Raw genomic sequence first — 20598 nt, forward strand, 5'->3', positions numbered from 1 at the left:
CAATGTGATTACATTGAATAATCAAATGGTGTTTAAAGGTTAGAATGTTTTATTTACAATATTGATCAGAATAACTAAAGATGTAATTAATTTACTGCCGATTATTGATTATATTGATCAAAGCGTAATCATTATTGTCATTTAACTAATCAATAAACTGTTAATGGCTTGAAAAAATTATATTATAATTCCTATCATTGCATAGGCATTGATATTGACTGAAATATTAATAATAACTCAATATTATTGATTTAAACACGGTTTTGCCACGTTTATACATTTATTACCGAGCTAAATTAAGTTCACGTGTTCAACAGTCTTGTTTACAATCAAATCTAAAGTGTGAACAAAATTGTTGACTTAATTGTTAAAAACCAATTTGAAGCTATGAATTTGCAAGAACAGACTCTTATACGGATTTTAAATGAAATGGTAATCAGATGAGATTCAGATTGATCGAGAAATATGATTGCTATTGAGCTTGAATCCAAAGTAAACTCAAGAAAAATAACCAAGGTTCAAAATTATGTCCTGTTTTTGTCTCATCTGTTAGGTGCAAATACACTGTCCTTAAATTGATGATCTATCAACTCATGGCTGGTTTTTTCCAATCATATCTTTGATCAGTTAGGTAATGATAATATTGAGGATGTTATTAAATATTGCTGCTCACTGATTTACCTGGTAAATTCATGACAAAAATGACAAAAATGAATATTACCGGAAAGGTAAAAGACTCGGTTTTTTGCCCCCAACAAAAGGCTAACTTGATTAAGGCACTCAATGATATTGCTAATAATAAAGGTGAGGGGAAAAACTGAAATAACGATTGATTAGAGGAGCAAATCTGATTACAATGGTTACAGCGAATTGAGAATCGTATATAAAATCCATTTTCCCCCATTGATAAATCACCATTTACTGTAGATGATTTGCGGGGGAAACAGATCATTCTAATTCATATTGTTAATACATTGAAAGTCTATTCAAATTTTACGTTCCTTTACTGTCCATCGTACAACTAAATAATTAATTGTCTCATCATTAATTTACTCATCTAATTCGTGATCGAAAATTGGTTCAAATTTAGAAAGTTTATAATTGCAAAATAAACTCTCATTTGGACAAATTCAAAGTAATATACAACTTTAGCAATCAATTAACCCGGGCAATCGTAAGTCAACTCAACTTCAGCTAAGAGTCACTCTCACTTTTCCATTGAATCCTCTTGCTTTCTTATTTTCTGTTTATTCCACTTGCTGTTTATTACCAGCTTAACATAATTGTTTCTCTCCTTTAATTCAGATTAATTAAATTATAACTATGTCTCGTGCACTCCATTGGTGTTTAAAGATCGGTGATCGAGTAAAATCCATCCAATTTTATCGGGATATCCTTGGAATGACAGTAAGTGTTTGGTTTTTATTCCCAACGTTTTTCGCTGCTTTCCTTCTCTTAACGTTTCTCATTACAATAATTGATTGGAAGGAGTCCATTTTGATTAATTTTCACTCTATTCAATGATAATTTCACAATTTCCCATCTATTAAGACCTGCATTATGAAGTCTACCAAAGTATAGGTTAATGTTTGGGTTTGTGGTCAACTATCATTGTATTATATTTGTTTCTGGACATCTCAAAGCCTTCTATAGTCTATAATCTTGATTGCTACCAGTAACAAGGAATTCATCATTTACTCATTTTTGCATTTTCAATTGCAGGTACTTCGTCATGAAGAGTTTGATGAGGGCTGTAAAGCAACTTGCAATGGGTAAGTTGGTAATCGTCATTGGGCGTTGATTGTAACTTTTAATCAAACGTTCAGCCTACCTATGGTATCAAAAAATTTCATCATTCAATTTTGTTTATTTCTTCAGGCCTTACCAGAATGCATGGAGTAAAACTATGATTGGTTATGGACCTGAAAGCGGCAATTTCATTCTAGAACTGACATACAACTATCCAATTCCTTCATATGGTATTGGTAATGATTTAAGGAAGATTGTTATTGAATCAACTACAGCATTGGAAGGAGTTAAAAAAGAGTTCAACCTTTCTGGAGATGAAGTGGATGTTAAAGATCCTGACGGTTACCCTTTGATTATCCGTAAAGGAAATAATAGCTTAACACAAGTATCGATTTCTGTTAGTAATTTATCGCAATCCATTGATTATTGGTCTGGATTGCTTGGATTGAAAGTTTATTCTCAATCTTCCAACGAAGCCACTCTTGGTTATGCTGATGACCAATGTAAGCTAAATTTGGTTCATGTTGGAGCTCCAATCGATCATGCAACTGGATGGGGTAGATTAGCATTTGGTGTTCCCTCTCCTAGATTGCTTGAAATAAATGAAATTGTCAAGAAAAGAGGGCTTAAAATTTTACATGATTTGGTAACTCTATCAACTCCTGGTAAATCAGATGTCCATGTTGTTATCCTCTTGGATCCTGATGATTATGAGATCTGTTTTGTTGGAGCAGAAAACTTTGCTGAGCTCGCCGCAGTTGATCCTGAAGCCGATAAAATATTGAATCAGGTAACTTTTTTCTTTGATTTTTCAAGAGAAGACTATTTTTAACTAATTTTTATGCTTATTTTATAATCTTCTTTGTTTCCTTCATTAGGCTATGGCAGATGAAGCTGCTGTTTGGAAGAAAAGAGGAGGCAGAGATGGTCGAAAGGAGGAATAGTTTGGCAACTAACAATTATAAATATCTTTTATTAAATTGTATATATTTTTGCATAATTCCAATTACTTTATTGCTCACCCACTATTAATAAGCTTTCATCTTTCCACCAATGATATTTCATCTCCATAAAAAATCAATTATTGGAAAGAATCGTTGTAATAAGTTACTCAAGTTAACACCTACAACCACCATTCGAAATGTATTTCAAAGATAGATGTAATTGTTCAGAAACAATAAATTTTATGTTTTTATTACCCAGTTTTTTTGTTGAGTATCTTTATGCTCTATTTTTTGTCAACAATGATACATAAAGTAATGTATAAAGTAATTTCAAGTAAAAATTGATTTCCCGTAGCAATTTGAGTACATTTGCAGTTTATATTATATTTTATATAATAGTTAAAAGCTTAGAAGTTTCAAAGTTTAGAATGAGTTAACTTTGGAAGATCGACAACTTTGTTCTCTAATAATTCGTGTATTTGATTTTTTTCAAAGCCATATTCTTGGAGGAATTCAAAGATATCTTCGATTTGTCTTTCAACTAAAACTGGATTAGCTGTTGTTCTGGTCAGACGAGGAGCTGGAACTGGCATGCCATCAGCCAAAAATGATTTATTTGTTTTGTTGTGATCAAACTCTGCAGCATTGTCAAAATCAACAACAGGAGTTACACAAGCATCAGTCCCATCAAATATGTCAATCCATTCTTTTTGTGTTTTGCTCTCGAAAATCTTTGTCAACTTTTCTCTCATAGATTGATCAATTATTCCTGGATAATAATCACCTTCAAGACCTACTTTTTCAATAAAAAGTGCAAAAAATTGAGGCTCTAAAGCTCCAACTGCCATGTATTTATCGTCCAGAGTTTTATAAACTGAATAGAAAGGAGCTCCACCGTCGAGTAAGTTTTCACCAGGTTTGTCAGGATTGGGCCACATGAATTGTTTGAATAAAGGATTGTTCCGAGACTCACGAATATACGAAGCCAAATAACTACAGCCTTCGGTCATATTTGCATCAACTACTTGGCCTAAACCTGAAGTATTTCTTTCGATCAGAGCCATTGTAATACCAAGAGCACATGAAAGCCCTCCAGCAGCAAAGTCAGCAAGAATATTTATTGGTGGATTTGGTAGTGAATTTTTCCCGAAGGCTTTAAACAATGAAAGTAAACCTGACACTGATAAATAGTTGATATCATGTCCAGCTCGTTGAGAAAGTGGCCCTTGTTGACCAAAGCCAGAAAGACGAGCGTAAATGAGTCGATTGTTTGATTGCATCAACTTTTCAGGACCTAATCCCATCTTTTCCATCACTCCCGGTCTATAAGGCTCAATAATGACATCAGCTTGAGTGCATAATTTTTCAATGACTTTGATACCCTCAGCACGCTTTAAATCAAGCTGTAGGCACTTTTTCCCTCTGTTGAGAAGAGACTTCAAAGGATCTCCACCAATCTTACGAAATAAAACAAGACAAATCAATCAATTTGAATAATCAATTCAAGTTGAGCTTACTCTGTCGATTCTAACGACATCGGCTCCAAAATCACTTAAAATCATGCCACAAAAAGGAGCAGGAGCAAGACCAGCAAGTTCAATCACACGGACATTTCTTAAAGCCATCTTATTTCCTGGCCTGATAAACTAAATATTGAGATCAAAGTTTGATCAAAGTTAAAAATTAAAACCGAGTTTCATTAACTTATGTTAAAACTTGTCAAGTTGATCAGCGTTTTTATACTCAGCTGATTTTGTCGCTTAGTAACTGCTTAAGTCGATACTATCAACATCGATGATTTAAATCGTTGTCTTCGTTATCAAATAAATTTCCGAATTTTATTTGTACACATTGTTTGAAAACTCAAGATAATACAAAAGGATTAACAGTATCTATTTGACAGTTATTAAGAGACGGCTCTGGACCAGAGGCTCTCTTTGTCTCACCGATATGGTCATCCTCTTGGCCAATTAGATTTGAAAACCATAACATATTGAGAGACTATCCAGATTAGCGCGAAATTTGTTTGCAAAATAGAGATTTCTACAGATGATTCGAGATCAGATTACCATCAAGTTCAAGTAGGTGAACCCAAAACGCCGAAAGCATTGTCCTAATCCAAAATAGTCAGACTCAATATTGCTTGAACATTCTAGTTTGGCTGTTTGGAGCGTTGCCTTTTAAAATATAGCCCAGTGGTTATTCCTAGATTTAATTCATTCCATCATTTGTTTGTTATTCATTTCATTTTTACACCAGAACTCCTCAGGTAAGTCATCTTCAACTCGTATACTTGGATTAAGTCCATGCGAAATCTCATGTTTCCCTTATTTCCTCGATAAAAACTTGAAATCGTGAAAATTTTAACCACTTGGTGAAACCATTGAACTTTCAAACCATCTAAACGTTAATGTTAACAAATTTAAAATAATTAGTTGATAATAATTGATTAAAAATTTTGTTTTGTTTGGTTTGTTTATTTTCTCTTTTCCCCCTACAAAATCTTTCCCTTTCTCTTTTTCTGTCTCTCTTTCTGTGTCCCTCTCACTCTGAGCCTGTCTTTCTATTTTTTTCCTTTATTTTTTTGTGCTTTTCTTTTTGGTTTAAAATCAAAATGATTTAATACTTTTGAGCAATTCCTCTCACTGTCTTCATTGATGTAGTCTTAATTAACATAGAAATAAAAAGCCAAATTCAATGGATTTAGGATTGTCTATCGTGATTTCCTTGAGACAACGACCCATCTTTTAATCAAGTTTCTCTTCTGCTTTCACCTCTCATACAACCACACATGTAAACAACTTTCTTTGTTTTCATTCTCTTTTTTTATTTAATCTTATGTTTGTGCTCAAAACATTACCAGATTGTCAAGTGATTGATATCTCCAAAGATTTAATAGTCAACTTTTAAGAAAAATCATAAAAATGAGCATCCATTTCATTCCAAATGAAATACTGGTCAACATAATCCATTCACTTACAAGCCTAAAGGATGTTCTTAATTGTCGATTGGGTAAGTTTCAGTGTTTTGTATCTGTGTCTGTAATTTATTTTCGATGAAAAATCTGACTAGATTCGATTTTTAATCCATTTATTTTCTATTTTTGTTTCACCAGTGTGTCGCCATTGGAACAACCTGATAATGAAGTATGGCACCAAAGTCGAGACCCTCTATTGTAATTTGATTTCTTTTATATTTTATCCGTCTTTGAATGGTCACATCTATCTCATTTATGATCAAACCTATGCAAAGATGCATCAAGCAATCACTGCCATATATGCATCGCTCCAACTCTAAGCCACTCACTAAATCTGTTTTTCTATTTTTTCTTTTAGACAATATTGCTCGTGATTCTATCAAATACTATGAAGGTCAAAATATTATTATCCAGAACAAAAATCTAAGAAGAAGAAATTTAAAATTTTTATTTGGTATCATACCCAATCTAAAGCGTCTCGGTATTTATGGCTGTCCTCCTAGGCCTATCATTTACGATTTAATTGGTGGGTAGAAAAATTTCAAATTGTATTCCTCTATTTCTTGATTTCTTGCTTAGATTATCAATAACTCTTTCTTTTCTTCATATCTAGGGGACTATTTCATACACCTTCAAGGACTTTGCCTATCTGACACGACTTTATCAGAAGATAATTTTATTCGTTTAATGGAAAATTTACCAAATCTTAAAGTAAGAAAATGCCAGATAAACCTTAGCAAAATTTCTAACCCTTTAATCTTCTCTAGGTTTTGACATTCTCTAGGAGAGCCAAAGAATTTGACAAAGAGCTACCAACTATTGACGTAACACAAGGACTAAAAGTCGCCAGTTCATTAAAGGCTGTGCATTTGTCTGGCAATTTTGAGCTTGATGACGCTTTTCAATTTCATTCAGGACTTGAAGAATTGGAAATAGATTTGGTTGACGAATACCATTTTTTCAGTCCTCTAAATTACGAAAGCTTACTGCAAAACTGTGTTAACTTGAAGAGACTCAGTGTTTATGGATTTTTCCCTTTGATGGTTGTTTTTCAAAATAGTTTTCCTAAACTTGAACATTTCGAGTGGAATAAAAAAGAGGGTAATATTTTTTCGAACCATTTTAATCCTAAAGACTTTCCCTGTTGAGACATTTTCATTTAAACTAATTTTAATATTTCTCTCTTTTTTATGTTAGACTCACATGATTTTGAACCCCAAGAATACATAGATGCAATAAGAGCTGCTCGAAATTTCAAAAAATTACCAAATTTGAAGACACTTGTGATTAAATTCTTCGACGATGTTCTAAACTGTGGGATCGTCGATTTAACAGAAGATGAACTAGTTTACGCAACCTGTGATATGCAAATGTATTTAGTCAACTTTCTACCCAACTTAACAAATTTATGCCTTGACTCAGGATGTGATCTAAAAATGTTAACAACTAGATGTCCTAACATCGAAAGACTCCAATTTAATGGATCATTAAGTCCTAAGGTTTGTTCAAAAATTTGTTTTTAACCTTTGCGATACTAATCTATACCTTTTCTCATTTCAGCTAGAAGACTCTTCTTGCCATTTATTTGGTAATTTGAAAAAATTGAAAGAATTGAGAGTCGTAAGTCGCTGTATCACAAAAGACTGCATCCGAATAATTGTTGATGCTTGTGCAAATCTGGAAAGATTATACGTCGATGGATCTTTCGGATGGAAAGAAGGAAGATCTCTTCTTGCCGAACTATGTGAAAAATTAAATCGTGAAATCGTATTCGACAAAGATAACAAATGTATCGAAACACTTTGGCGTGACGATTGGCTGAATCAGTTCATTGATCCGGTTCCAGATGATTGTTATTGAGCTACTATGAAAATCTTAGAACGTGCAACGTGAAGTTTATCAAAGTAGCCCCTTCATAGCACCAAGTCAAGTCTAAACTCATGTGCTTATCAAAGAAATCAAATTATCCCTTTAAAAATCTATTCAATTCAGAAGAATTTATCCTTTCATCTTTTTTGCTACAATAAGTGTATAAGTATAAGTTGTTTTGAAAATTTTTGATCTCAATACACAATTTTTAGGTAACTCATATACATAACCAAAGTAATCATTTTCCAAGCATCGTAAAGATGATTTTCTAATCTTCAGGACACACTATTTGACTCCATCTTTCAATACTGATAGATCAACTACTCTTTATCGGTCAAAATTTTATGCAACTCGTTATTCTTTAACATTTAACATTTGATAAATCATCCTACCGCAATCATCTTAATTGTGCTGCAACGTGAAACCTGATTCCTGAGGAAAATTTAAAAAAAACAATATAATTCACTTAAATCAATGCAAAAAAATCACCAAAGTCTAAATGTCTGTCAACGACACCAAAAAGATCTCAATACTTGGTTTATCGGAAGTTAATTTGCAGGTCAGGATTAATTTATCAATGTTCAAAATTATTTTGAATGAGAAATTCTATCAGAAAAATGCTGATATCAACATTGTAAGATTATTTATTTATTCCTACAAGTTATAATGATAAAATTTTGTATACTTTTTTGACTGTGGATGAAGCTTCATCCCATTCAATATGTTAACCATCAAATTGATACCATTGAATCAGTCATTAAATTCAAAGTTAATATTTTTTCAACATTGAAATTCCCAAAATTGTCAACTTTATTTAACTCTAAATGATTCACATTGTCCACAATTGACGATCCTACCAACATGGTTGGAATCACAAAATCAAAGCAAGTTGAATTTGTTAAAAATGGATAATAAAGTGAGAAGATATGCGAAAGGAAAAGAAGCAAGAAGAGAAAGAGAAGGAATGGCCAGTAACCACAAAGGTCGTTTTTCAACCTGAAGATGGTAATGAAAATGATGATGGTAGAGATTGCGATCATTGAACTTTCCTTGTGTAAAAAACTGGAAAAGATGTTTTCTTTTTACCAGTCAACTGCAAAGGGAACCTCTAACATTGTCCACATTGTTGGGCTGTTTTTTAGTGTTGAAAGCAATATGATCAGTGAACAATAAACAAGAACTAGACTATTTCTCTCTTTTATAGAGGAGTGAACGTTAATTGCAAGAAAATCTTGACAAGTTAAGCTTAATATTGGGTTAAATCTGGTTCACAAAAGTATTTATTTATAATCTGTTATTACTCATTTGACCAAACTTAGTTGTCTATGTCTTTACTCTGTGTTTATCTGATGTTACCAGCTCTTATGACCAATATTATTCATCTTCATAAATCATCTTTAGTTTGTTTATCTCATTATTAATTTTTTAAGTTCATCATCACCAGCAACAATATGCCAATGGAAACGGTTGTCATCTTTGCCATCGGTATACTTATATTGATATTTCTTGGTTCTCTGGCAGCGCTTATTGTAATCTGCCAACAGCGATATTGCAGACGTGATTTTTTATTTAAAAATTTAGCAACTGATGCTGCTCCTGATGTTGGTCTTTTGGGTTCCTCTTCAAATAATAATTCAGGCCCTTCTAATTCCATGGAGCTTGACGACGTTGCCATACATCCAGAGATTGATAAAATATTAGCCGATGCTCGGTGGGTTGACGATGTTACTGGACTGATTCCTCATTGTTTAGCCATTCTCAAAGGTTGCCATCATTTAACTGAACGTTTGGTTGCCTCAACAATGGCTGCTCTCAACACTTATCATCAAGATGACCAACAGAGAAAACTCTGGGAAATTATACGAATCGCTCAAAAGATAAGTCCAAGAGTGGATGATGTTGTCCAATCAATGTACAATGGTGACGCTCGTCTTCTTGAGGCTCGTTGTTTTGCGGTTGTCTTATCCGTTTCTCATCTTGCAATTGCAATTAAATATTTGTGTAACGTTGAAAGTAATTGGATTCAAGAATCACTTGAGGAATTGGAGCAACAAATGAAGGTAAGTCTAAACTAAATCAAATAGTCCATTGTCAACTCAATCAATAGATTACGTGTTTTACTTTCACCGCCGTTCAGAGTTTCACTGTCATGAGCTTCCAACCTGTTTAGCTACACTAATTATCAAACCGTGATCCCATCATATTCAAATGAAACTTTCCCTTTTTAAGAGCATAATTAATGTTATGTACAGTGTAATTTGCTGAAACTTGAGCTTGGATATTTATTTTCTCAACATATATTCACCTTATATTCATTCCCTTAGCGCTCGATCTAAGATTTATTTCTCAGAAATCATGAGTTTTATTCGCTACCTTATAAAACACTCAAACTTACTATCATTTAATACGTTACAGTTGAAATGACTAAAAAGATGATTTCACTTTCTATTGAAAACAATGACTGACAAGTAAGTCCATAGTGAAAAGGTCAATCAATCAACTCTTCCTAATTTATTTGAATGTTTTTTCTAACTGTTGACAATCTATCTAATTCAGCTTCACTGTTATTGTCATGACTTAGATGATTATGATGATGACACTAAGGTTTGCCGCGAACCTTGAAGAAACAGTTACACTGTTGAAATATGAAAAAGTATTGAATGAACCAAGCCCGGAATTGTTGATTATGACCTTCGTCAGAGATGATTATCGCGTGATTCGTGGGTTAAAAGTTGAAATTTGTTGATGATGATAAAAGATACATCAAATCCACCCAAACATCCTGTCAATTTGATTGTAAACATGAAAACAAACAATAATAATGATAATATTCAACTCAACAGGAAATTTAAATTAATCTTTATCCAGGTTTGCTGGTGAAACAAACAAAATAACATTAGAATTACCTATTTTCCGTTTTCATTTTCACCTTAGACAATTGTACAATCACAGCAATACATTAAGTAATTTAACCCGATTACTGTTTAACCATTATTCTGTTATATTCCTTCAAATTGTATCTCAATTGATTCCAATTGTTTCAATAGTCAACTTTGGTTACAGCTTTTCTCATTTTGTAACTAAATATCAAGAAGGACAAATGAAGACAAAATTGGGTCAAAATGATTGTTTATTCATGATTTATTGATCAATTTAGTATCACAACTATTGCTCTTAACATAAAATAATCAACATTAGCTAGCAAATGATACAATTAATAACAATCATTGGATCTATTTAGCTAAAATTGCCAAATCTGCTACCAATCAATGCTTAACCAAATGTATACATTTTATAAATAATGAAAGCAACTTAATTTTTGAAAAACAATCAAAATTTTGATTACAATCATTTAGTCAAAATTACCTAACCATATAAAAACAGAAACACACCTTTTTTAATACAAGTATTTTAAATTAGATCGGTTGATCAAATGATTGGTAATATTAGCAATTTATACCCAATAATTATAAGTAAATTGAGTTAACATTGGAAGCCAATTCTGCTTCTTTAAACATCATTTGCTCAATTTAGTCTCATTTCACATCACAAGTGTAAATCATGCGACTTGTTATTACCATTTTTATCACATAAACTTGAGTTTATTAATCTTCATTTAATCAACTCAAGGCCTAATCATTGGTTGTGTTTATGGTTAAATCATTTTGCTCTAAAGCTCCTCATTTATCGTTCATTTAAATGTCAACTTTCAAGAAATTTATTCTGACCATGATTAACATTAATTTTTTTCACCATTAACCAAAATAAGTAAGCCAAATATCACCTAAATACATTAATTGAGTGGACCATGATGTGAATGAGTTGAACAGTAATTAGAGTCAATTTGATTTGGACGCTTCCAATGTTAACATTACATTTAAAATAACAATGTTTTGAGTTTAAAACCATGAAACATCAAATGAGACAAACTTGACCATTTTTTTGAGCCTTCACCACCTAAACCATCAAAAAGACATCGTTATTTAGCCGAATATTAAAAGATACTGAAAATTGTAATTTTAACCCTAAATTTACTCAAGAATAGCAATTTTCTCACGCCCGCCGGTAAAAATATAATTCAGTAGTTTAAAGAATAATCAACTTAACTCATTTAACATTTGCTACCCATTTGCCTCTTCTCATCGTCAACCTTTAAAAATCACCTCATAATTGATGCCCAAAATCGATGAGATAATTTCAATGAAATACATTCAGTTAAACACTATTTTTGGTTAAATTCATAACAATATAACAGCAACTTGAATCAATAGCTTATTTCCACTGAGCTAAGCAATTTGTGTAATTTTATCAAGTGACTGTTGATGAAAGGTTTAACCAGAGTAGATTATATTTTGACACATCCCTGTTGATCTCAATTGATTCGTCATTTGTTTCATTATTCATTTCAATTTCCTTTTACTTTGATGTTCAGGTTCTCCGTGAAGTTGGCCAATCATTGGTGGAATCAACTAATAATGGTTCGAATGGTGCGATAAATCCAGTTTGCTCAGCCGATGGCGAAGATGAGAAAATTAATGTACCAAAGGAGATGATCGCGACATAACCAGTGATTCCATTTATCGATATCAGCCAATATTAATCTTTTTTATCCATATTTTTGTTGTCCATCAACGATAATCATCAAACAATCAGCCTATCGGCTATAAATTTGAGCCTGTTAAACGGGCAAATTACATATTAATTTTATATCATCTTGAATCACTTTTTTGTTTCAATAAACATTTTTTACTCATGATAACCTTTACAGCCTCATGTGAGTTAAACAATCAAATTGTAAAAAATAAACATTTAACATGATTATTTCTTTCTCATAATTGCAATTAAATTTTGTAACAACTCAATTCCTAACCGAGTTAAAAACTTGTAATCTGATCTTGATTATTTAAAGTTGAAATTAAGGCAATTCAAATTTTCCCAAGATTAATCTTCATTAGATGATCTGGAATGATTCTCACTGAGATTAAATTGGTTAATCAGCTCTGAATCTCTTTCAGATGAGACTTTTCTGAATTTAAAAATCTCAGATAAACTTGAAAGTTACCGACAGAGGGAAACATTAATTTCAGTGTTTATTTATCATTAATTTATTGGCATTTAGTTCAACATTAAATCACAAATAAGTCCGATTTTACTCGCTTTTTGGAGGGAGTATATTTTTTAAACTAGGAAATGGTTATTGTTTTGCTTCATCTTTAGCCCTTTTTAAAGCTCAATAAACCTCAACGGTTTCCATCAGAATTTTACACGAAAAATCTGAAATAGAAAACTCAGTTTGGAATATTTCAATACATTTATATAAACAACAAGGAAATCAGTGTGGGTAAACAAAAGATGAGGGAGAAAAATTATATCATGATTAAATCATAAATCTTAGTGATCTGAATAAGTTAAATCAGCGACAAGAGAGTCGGTTTTAAATATTAATTTTTTTGATGTGTCAAGGCTAACGAAGACTGACTTTTTTGAAGGTGAGAAAGCACTTTCTCTAAAATAATTAATAATTATCTCAAGCCAAAAAGTGATTTATCCAATTTTCAAAAGAGTTAATAGCATCTATTTTGTAAAATTTAACGATTATAACAGAAGAGATCGAGATTGGAAATTGAGAGTTGAAAAACGCCAATAGTTAACAATTATTCAACAACTCTGATATTCCATTTTACTCTTCATCAAATTGGATGAATCACGAAAATTAATCAAAAAAGGCACTTCATAGACACTAGTCATCTACATTTTTATACACTTTCCTCTCAAAGATGAAACTATAAGCAGCTATTTAAACTTGATCCAGTGAAAATAGATAATGAGTTAACATGGAGTGAGCTACTGTAGATTTTTTCATTCGGCTTAGCCGATCTGGATTTGGTAAAAAAAGTTAACAGTTGAGCAGTCTCCTTTTGAGTAATGAAAAAGTGTATTTAACATCCGATGTCATTCAGCCAACGCAGAAAAAAACAGGTAATTAGTTAACTCCTTCCGGTGACACTTGGCAGAATATTATAATTTTTATAGTCCAAATAAGAAGACAAGAGTAAGCTGTGAAGCAATGAGAAAAAGATGAGTATTAGTGAAAAGATGCAAGAATCAATTGTTGAAAATTGCTTTACCTTTACTTAAAATATATTATCGCTCAGAATCTAGGATAATTAGAGCCTAAACCTTGATGTTCCAGTTGAACATGAATCATCGGCGTTGAGTTATATTTATTTGCATCATTGTAATCATTTTGGCTCATATTTAAACTTGATGTTGATGAGGATGGTATGGGTGGAGCTGGGCCTCGAGGTTTTCCTGAATCAAGGTAAAGAAAGAGAAAAAATGAAAAGAAAAATGAGTAAATTAGCAGTAAAATCATTAAATGTAATCAATTGTTGATAGAAATAAGCGTTAAGCATAGCGGCACATATTCCGTTACTAATTTTCAAATGTGAAAAAGGGTTATTTAATGGTAAATTATTTTTTCCTTTATTAATTTGTCAGTTTTACTTGATCAAACAAATAAAGGTTGACATTGAGTCTATCGATTTTTTTAAAGTCATCGAGCTCATGATTTGACTGCCTCAAACTGATAAGAGTAAAATCTAAATAAAAAAGAAACATTAAGTCATATTGCTCGTTGTTCATAAACCAACATTGTATCTAAAGTGATGATTGAATTTTAAAAATCTGTCAAAATCAATAGATGGATAAATCATTGTTTATGATTGGCTAATGATTGATGCAAAGGTAAAAATAATGGACTATTATGATTAATGAGCATTGATATTACAATGAATGGCTAACTGTAGTTTAACTTGAAATTGTTATCCTTTTGGTAAAGATGAGGTTAAATATTCTAATTGAAAAAATTCACAAAAAGGATTGTAAACAATGAGCTAAAGTTGTCGTTCTGAACAGGTTTTGAAAGTGTCACTCATCAACTATTTCATCAAGGGTGATAGAGTTAATTGTTATGATCACACCAACTTGTCATGGTTACGTACATGTAAGATGAACATAAATAAATGAATGAATAAATATCTATCTACTGATGATTATTGATTTGACAACAAGGATAGAGAAAGGAAGAAATTATAAGCCATTAAACATTAATATTAAAAATACATGAAGTTTAATAGCCGTGTTTGTTCAAAAAATCGTAGCAAATCAATTATACCAGTTGTGCACTTTCGACCTGCTATTTATTTGTCAATTTTTTGTTGAACGAAGAATTTTTTATCGTTCATTTGTTGAATATAAAAAAGGTGCAAAAATGACAATTTTCTAGCATGATTTGCTGAATACTCAACAAGTTTAGATGATCGATAGAAGGAAAGAGAAGTTAATTAATTTAAACATGTAACCAAAAGTAAATGTTTTCATTTAGTTATAAACTTACTTTCACTTGGATATTGCTTTTTCGTACTAAGGAATAGCTCCGGTGCTGGTAAGGTGTGAAGATCTTTGAAAATATGACGGAATCGGGACTCCAAGTCATCTATTGAAAAATGATATCATGCAAATAATAATGAATTAAATATTTGAAAGCATTGTTAAGTTTCTGGAGAAATTATTCATTCACATTAATATGCAATGAAAATTGCCTCAATTAAACATAAAAACAAAGAGATGTTATAGAATCTATCAAGTATTTGGATTATAGTTGCCTAAACAAGGCGAAATCGATGAGAAATCTAGATGTTAAATCTCATAAAAATTACGATTATATCATTGATAGAGCGTAATAGCTTTTAATGAAAGAAGAGAGGAATAAGAGAAAGAGAAAAAGATGAGATTCTCATTGATAAAGGGAGGAGCAAGCCTGAAAATGAAAAAGAAACCCTAATAAGTCCAGAATGACAGGTTCATAGTATTTATTGAATGATATCTTTTTTTGTATCCTTTTGAGAGATTTCATAATAAAGATCAAAGCTAAAAAAGGAATCTGAACTCACTCTTGGAGATTGATGTATTTCTGACCGGTGGTGCAGGAGCCTGGCCAATACTGGAATTGAAAGACCCTTTACGACTTTGCATTCTGGTTTGACTGGGAGGTGGAGGAGGAGGAATTGGTGCAGAAGCCCCATGGCTTGAAAATCCATTAATAGATGTTGATGATGCTGAAGAAATACCACTAGAAAGGCTACTGGCAGATGAAGATGGACCTCGTTTTGGTGGTGAAGGAGGCGGGCAGGCTGCGGGTCTAGATGAATTTGCTTGTAGTCTATTGTTAGTCCCTAATGTTGATTGACTCTGAGAGGTTTTATTTTCGAATCGATTAGATGTACCTGTAGCAGTAGGTAACTTATAAGGACGACTATTTGAATCATTCGAAGAGTTGTTCTTAGGAGGTGGGATTGGTCTCATAGAACCAGTGGAAAGTCCTGAAGGTGATGGTGGCGGCGGTGGAACAGATTTTGAAGAGTTGGAGTTGGGGAGGCCGACAGATGGTGGAAAAGACGGTGGTGGAGGAGGTGGAGGAGGACAGGCTGAGGGCCTTGATGAACTAGATTGATTTTTATTGTTGATACCACTAGATCCAAAAGGAGGTTGATTTTGTGACGATGTTCTGTTGTTAAATCGGTTTGGTACAGTTGAAGTAGAATGTAATTTATGTGGAAGACTATTTGCATCATTAGAGACACTATTATTTTTAGGAGGTGGAGTAGGTTTCATAGAGTTATTTGAAGGTGGTGGTGGTGGTACAGGTTTTGTTGAGTTACCAGAGAGAAGTTGCGGTGGTGGAGGTGGACAAGCTGAGGGTCGAGGAGAACTAGATTGAGTTTTACTATTAGCACCACTAGCTCCTAAAGACGATTGTGTACTTTGTTGTGTTGACTTGTTCCCGAAACGGTTAGGTAAAGTAGAGTTGGATCCAAATCTGGATTGTAGACGATCAGCTAATTCATCAGCCACTGTGTAGTGTTTCGGAGGTGGAGCGGGTCTCTGAGAAACATTAGAAGATTCAGAAGTTCTAGAATTTGTTTTATTGCCACCAGTGTGAACAAAAGATTTTGAATTTGATGACGATGTTTTGTTACCAATTTTTTTGGGTAGAGTTGAGGCTGGTGGTAATCTGAATGGACCACCTGAATCATTGGAAACACCGTTTTTCGTTTGAGTTGGCGTAGGTTTAAGTGAGACACTGGAAAGTCCTGCAACAAGCGGAGGAACAGATTTCCATGAGCTATCCGAAGGCGGTGGAGGTGGAGGTGGTGGTGGTGGCGGAGGTGGAATAGATTTCGAAGAGTTGGCTGCATTGCGACCCATTTGTTTATCGTCACCCATTATGAGGCTTTTAGTTACTAAAACACATTAATTAAAAGAGTAAGACTGGTTCTGGATTAACTCCTGACTTTGACACACTCAAATTTATTCAGCTACCATTTAAATTGGTCTGAACTGAAAACACAAAATATAAATAACTAGTTACTTTACCACCATTCAACTTTTCATCCAAGTATTTGATATTTTTTCAGATATCTATCATATCTTTTGCCTTACGATAAAAAGACTATTCGATGTATCGATGAATATCGATTAACCATGTTGAGTCAAAATTTTTGACTTTTGAATGGACTTTAGAACAAATGAATGGAAATTAATTGCTAGAAAATAAAATACAGTGGAGTACCAGATACTGTCAGTAACTGGAAATAGCTTATATGCACAGCAAGTCTATTAATCGAGCTAAATTTTAAAATTAATTACAATGAATAATAAAATTAAAGTTAGTTGCTGGAAAAGTCTAACAAATTAATGTCATTGTGCTGAGGATCGTTAGTTGAGTTGAATTTTCAGAAATATTCAACTTTTTTGATAATTTCTTTATAATTTCAATTAAAACTTTCCTTATAGGGAATGTAAACAAAGGGTTTGAGGGGCTATTGAATAATCTACTGACATTATCTGGTACTGACACTATCTGGTACTCCACTGTAATTAATCGATTGTTTTCCTTGTAGAGAAATTATATGTGAGCTTTCTTCTCCAATGTCACTCAGCTCAGCCAAACATTGAACACCGATACTATCTATATTCTCGATTTTCAGCCGGTTGAGCAGATTTTGTTCATGTCTTAATTCATGTACGTTCATGTTCAAACATAATATTTATCTTGATCTTAATCGTTGAAGCCTAAAATTTTTGTCCAAAATGTTACCGACTTGCTCTCCATAAGCCTGACTTTGAAGCATTGATTTTAATAGTTGAACTATGATTGCTTTCGTGCTTGAATCGTATGTGGATTGGCCGGAGTCGAGCAGTTTCAATAAGAAATCAATCAGTTTAACTTGAAGAGCAATAGGAACCAATTTATCATTAGCATCGGCAACGAACATGTTATTCAATGTTTGGCATCCTAAGGCTGCTAAGGTTGTATCACTGGATATAGCTTTAATCATTTGGGAGAGTATATAATCATATTGAATCATTGACTCAACACAAGGTTTATTATAAGATAACTGGTGAAGAACAGATAAAGCTGAATGTGGAACCAACGAGTGTTTGCTGTTGGAAAGTTGATCAATCAATCCTTTAATATAACCCATTGGTGGAATCATGTCCAGAAGTGGAGGTCTAGCCTGCAAAAGGCTTACAAGAGCTTTTGTTGAAAGCTCAAGTTTCGTTTCCTAAAACATGATATGAAAAAGAAACAATTAGATGATCAAATTTAAATAATAAACTAAATATTACAAATATTGTAAGTGAGAGTAGATTTAATTAATAGGTCATTGGGTTAGCAGATTAGACACTTTTGATGACTAAAGTCTTAAATTTTATCTTGATCAAGTTTCACAAAGAATCACCATTCATATTGCTAATACGCAAATAGAAGGTGTAATAAATAAAAAAAGTAAATCAATTAATTTCCTGTTTAAAAGTCATAAATAATAAAAAAATCAGCCTTAAATTTGACTTGAAAACTTTCATTCAGAACATTTCCAGCAATCTACTCAATTTTTAATTATATTTTTGAAACTAACTATCCTAAAAAGCTATCAAGTAAATGGTAACATGCAATTAAAAAGTGAATTACTGATTGAAAATGTGATAAACATACAAAATGCAAGCAAATTTATTAAATTAATCGCAAAATTCATCAAAAACCTTATCTGTTAGCTATTAATTAATGACTTGGCAATTAGATCAAAAGATTTACTTACATCAATCTGTGACTTTGACATAAGAGATTGTACAGTGTCCATAAGTTCGGTTAAAAATTGTTTGAGACGTTGAGGTGTCCAGGAGGGATTAAGAACAAAGAGCCGCAAGAAAACGCCAGCAACAACCATTTCATCGGCAGCTATGGGTATTTTAATTTCAAAATCATCATCAAGCTTCCAATTAGTGGCTGGATTCTCTAATTGACTGGAATATAAACTTTGAGACATTGTACGAATTGTTGATGATACCTTGGTCCGAGCTTCATCAGCCCATATGAGTTCAGGGTTTTCCTGATTTCGGTCAAACAGGTTGACCGCTTCTTGAGGTGACTCTTTCATTGATTCAATAAATGAAACTGGTAAAAATTTGCACAAAATTAAACGTATTTTTGGTCCATTCAACTTATCGATGGTCATTTTAGCTAAAAGCTCAGCACTTTTCTCACGAATCTTATGATCACTTGAATTACAGAAAATATCCAACAGATAGAGAACACCTCCTTTAACCATTGACTCTCTGACCAATTTACTGTTGGTCATTAAAGGTAACATAGTTTCTAAAACGGTTGTTTGTCGAGTGACAGCATCAGCTGAAGGAGCTGCATGTAAAACCAATAAAAGGTAAACTAAAACTTCAGAAGAAGCAATGTCATTGACACATTCTTGATTACCACTGACACAGGCAATCACATTGACGCGACAATGCGCGACAAAAATTGGTCAACATTGTCAACCGTCGTCGAAATTTCTGTGTTTCCATCAATGAACCCAACAATGCTGCTTTGGTACCATCAATATTAAAACCGAACGTGTTTATTAACAATGGCGCGATGTTAGTTATTTCTCCAGATCTAAAAGTGACTAGAATCCATCATCAAACTCCGGATCTTACCATGATTAAACTCAAAAACAGACCTATCATTATCGTATCCTTATACCTGAGACCAACATGGATGCATGAAAGAAACAATATAAAAAATGCAATACTAATACTAACAACTTTACAACAAATTATTCTGAATCGTAAAGACACTTGCTTCATCATAATGGGAGATTTTAATTCAAGTGATTCACTATGGTCAACACCAGGAAGAGGAACTCAAGACGACTCATTGATTGTAAACACAATAAAGAAATTAATATCAGATAACAACCTAATCCTGGTAAGCGACGGAGCTCCAACCTATCTGAGAAGTAACCGCACCATTGATCTGATATTAGCAAGTCGGGAAGTAACGATTCATGGTCATGGAACTGTTCCATTAATGGGATCTGATCATAGAGCAATATTCGCCAACATAACATTTAACAATAGAATTACTCAACCGCCCCGTCGACGACTCATCATAAACAACTGGAAACTGAAACAATCAACTGAAGAACAAAAAAAGAAATCAATATGGAAAAAGGATGACCAGATAATCAAACGCTGCGCTTCAATCATTTTCTTCCCTGAAAATAATGGCATATGGAGCTCCAGACAATTTACGAAACGAAAGCCAAACCGTAAATCTAAAAAACCTAAACAATCTACCCATTCCTTCACTTCAATCAATGACAACAATTTCTGGACCTATGTTAATAAATACCTAATTCAAGATCCTCCTCAGATTGACTGGACGAACTTGATAACCCAACAATCAAAAGAAAAATGGTTAAGTGAATTCTCAAAACAAAAACCGATCTTCAAAGATTCTCCAAACAACACTCCAGGCGAATTAACAATTGCAGAAATTAACTCCATAAAAAAGATGAAATTCAAAACTTCAAGTATGTCAGCCGACAATTTCACCATCAAAAATTGGCAAAAATTTTTTTCTATCAACAAAAGACAAATTATTTCGGTGATCGAAAATATCTTCCAATTTTCCCACATTCCTCAAATGGTTACAGT

The 20598-nt window shown here is 32.9% G+C and overlaps 6 protein-coding genes across 8 annotated transcripts; 3 read left to right on the forward strand and 3 right to left on the reverse strand.

Annotated features, from left to right (window-relative positions):
* The first annotated feature begins 923 nt into the window (after positions 1-923).
* Positions 924-2947, forward strand: LOC107365885 (glyoxalase domain-containing protein 4). 2 transcript variants are annotated; one of them, XM_089269829.1, is made up of 5 exons: positions 924-1174; positions 1306-1407; positions 1723-1772; positions 1879-2539; positions 2628-2947. In XM_089269829.1, the coding sequence occupies exons 2-5, from the start codon at positions 1324-1326 to the stop codon at positions 2691-2693; spliced, it is 861 nt and encodes a 286-aa protein (XP_089125955.1). In that variant the 5' UTR covers positions 924-1174; positions 1306-1323; the 3' UTR covers positions 2694-2947. The 2 variants fall into 2 exon arrangements, with proteins under 2 accessions (XP_089125955.1, XP_025017400.2); XM_025161632.2 differs by lacking the exon at positions 924-1174 and having other exon boundaries at positions 1261-1407.
* Positions 2705-4394, reverse strand: Amacr (Alpha-methylacyl-CoA racemase). Its single transcript, XM_015933456.3, has 2 exons — positions 4211-4394; positions 2705-4150 (listed from the first exon to the last, which is right to left on the reverse strand). The coding sequence occupies exons 1-2, from the start codon at positions 4316-4318 to the stop codon at positions 3110-3112; spliced, it is 1149 nt and encodes a 382-aa protein (XP_015788942.1). The 5' UTR covers positions 4319-4394; the 3' UTR covers positions 2705-3109.
* On the forward strand, positions 2989-8331 carry LOC107365883 (uncharacterized). 2 transcript variants are annotated; one of them, XM_089269828.1, is made up of 8 exons: positions 2989-4962; positions 5557-5705; positions 5809-5868; positions 6029-6196; positions 6284-6381; positions 6438-6771; positions 6868-7169; positions 7231-8331. In XM_089269828.1, the coding sequence occupies exons 2-8, from the start codon at positions 5618-5620 to the stop codon at positions 7528-7530; spliced, it is 1350 nt and encodes a 449-aa protein (XP_089125954.1). In that variant the 5' UTR covers positions 2989-4962; positions 5557-5617; the 3' UTR covers positions 7531-8331. The 2 variants fall into 2 exon arrangements, with proteins under 2 accessions (XP_089125954.1, XP_015788940.1); XM_015933454.3 differs by lacking the exon at positions 2989-4962 and having other exon boundaries at positions 5338-5705.
* A 2-nt stretch (positions 8332-8333) lies between these two features.
* LOC107365886 (transmembrane protein 98) lies at positions 8334-12401 on the forward strand. Its single transcript, XM_015933458.3, has 2 exons — positions 8334-9599; positions 11972-12401. The coding sequence occupies exons 1-2, from the start codon at positions 8991-8993 to the stop codon at positions 12101-12103; spliced, it is 741 nt and encodes a 246-aa protein (XP_015788944.1). The 5' UTR covers positions 8334-8990; the 3' UTR covers positions 12104-12401.
* Positions 12402-12620: 219 nt separating this feature from the next.
* On the reverse strand, positions 12621-16952 carry LOC107365749 (uncharacterized). The gene is made up of 4 exons (XM_015933305.3): positions 15495-16952; positions 14939-15037; positions 13668-13851; positions 12621-13596 (listed from the first exon to the last, which is right to left on the reverse strand). Exons 1-3 carry the CDS (start codon positions 16825-16827, stop codon positions 13691-13693), a joined length of 1593 nt encoding a protein of 530 aa, XP_015788791.2. The 5' UTR covers positions 16828-16952; the 3' UTR covers positions 12621-13596; positions 13668-13690.
* Positions 16953-17557: 605 nt separating this feature from the next.
* Positions 17558-19394, reverse strand: LOC107365750 (dnaJ homolog subfamily C member 13). The gene is made up of 2 exons (XM_015933306.3): positions 18705-19394; positions 17558-18170 (listed from the first exon to the last, which is right to left on the reverse strand). Exons 1-2 carry the CDS (start codon positions 19254-19256, stop codon positions 17652-17654), a joined length of 1071 nt encoding a protein of 356 aa, XP_015788792.1. The 5' UTR covers positions 19257-19394; the 3' UTR covers positions 17558-17651.
* Positions 19395-20598: the final 1204 nt, after the last annotated feature.

Source organism: Tetranychus urticae, chromosome 3, assembly GCF_039701765.1.
Source record: "Tetranychus urticae isolate SD_2017Ah chromosome 3, NJAU_TeUrti_SD_1.0, whole genome shotgun sequence".
NCBI classification, from domain to species: Eukaryota; Metazoa; Arthropoda; class Arachnida; order Trombidiformes; family Tetranychidae; genus Tetranychus; species Tetranychus urticae.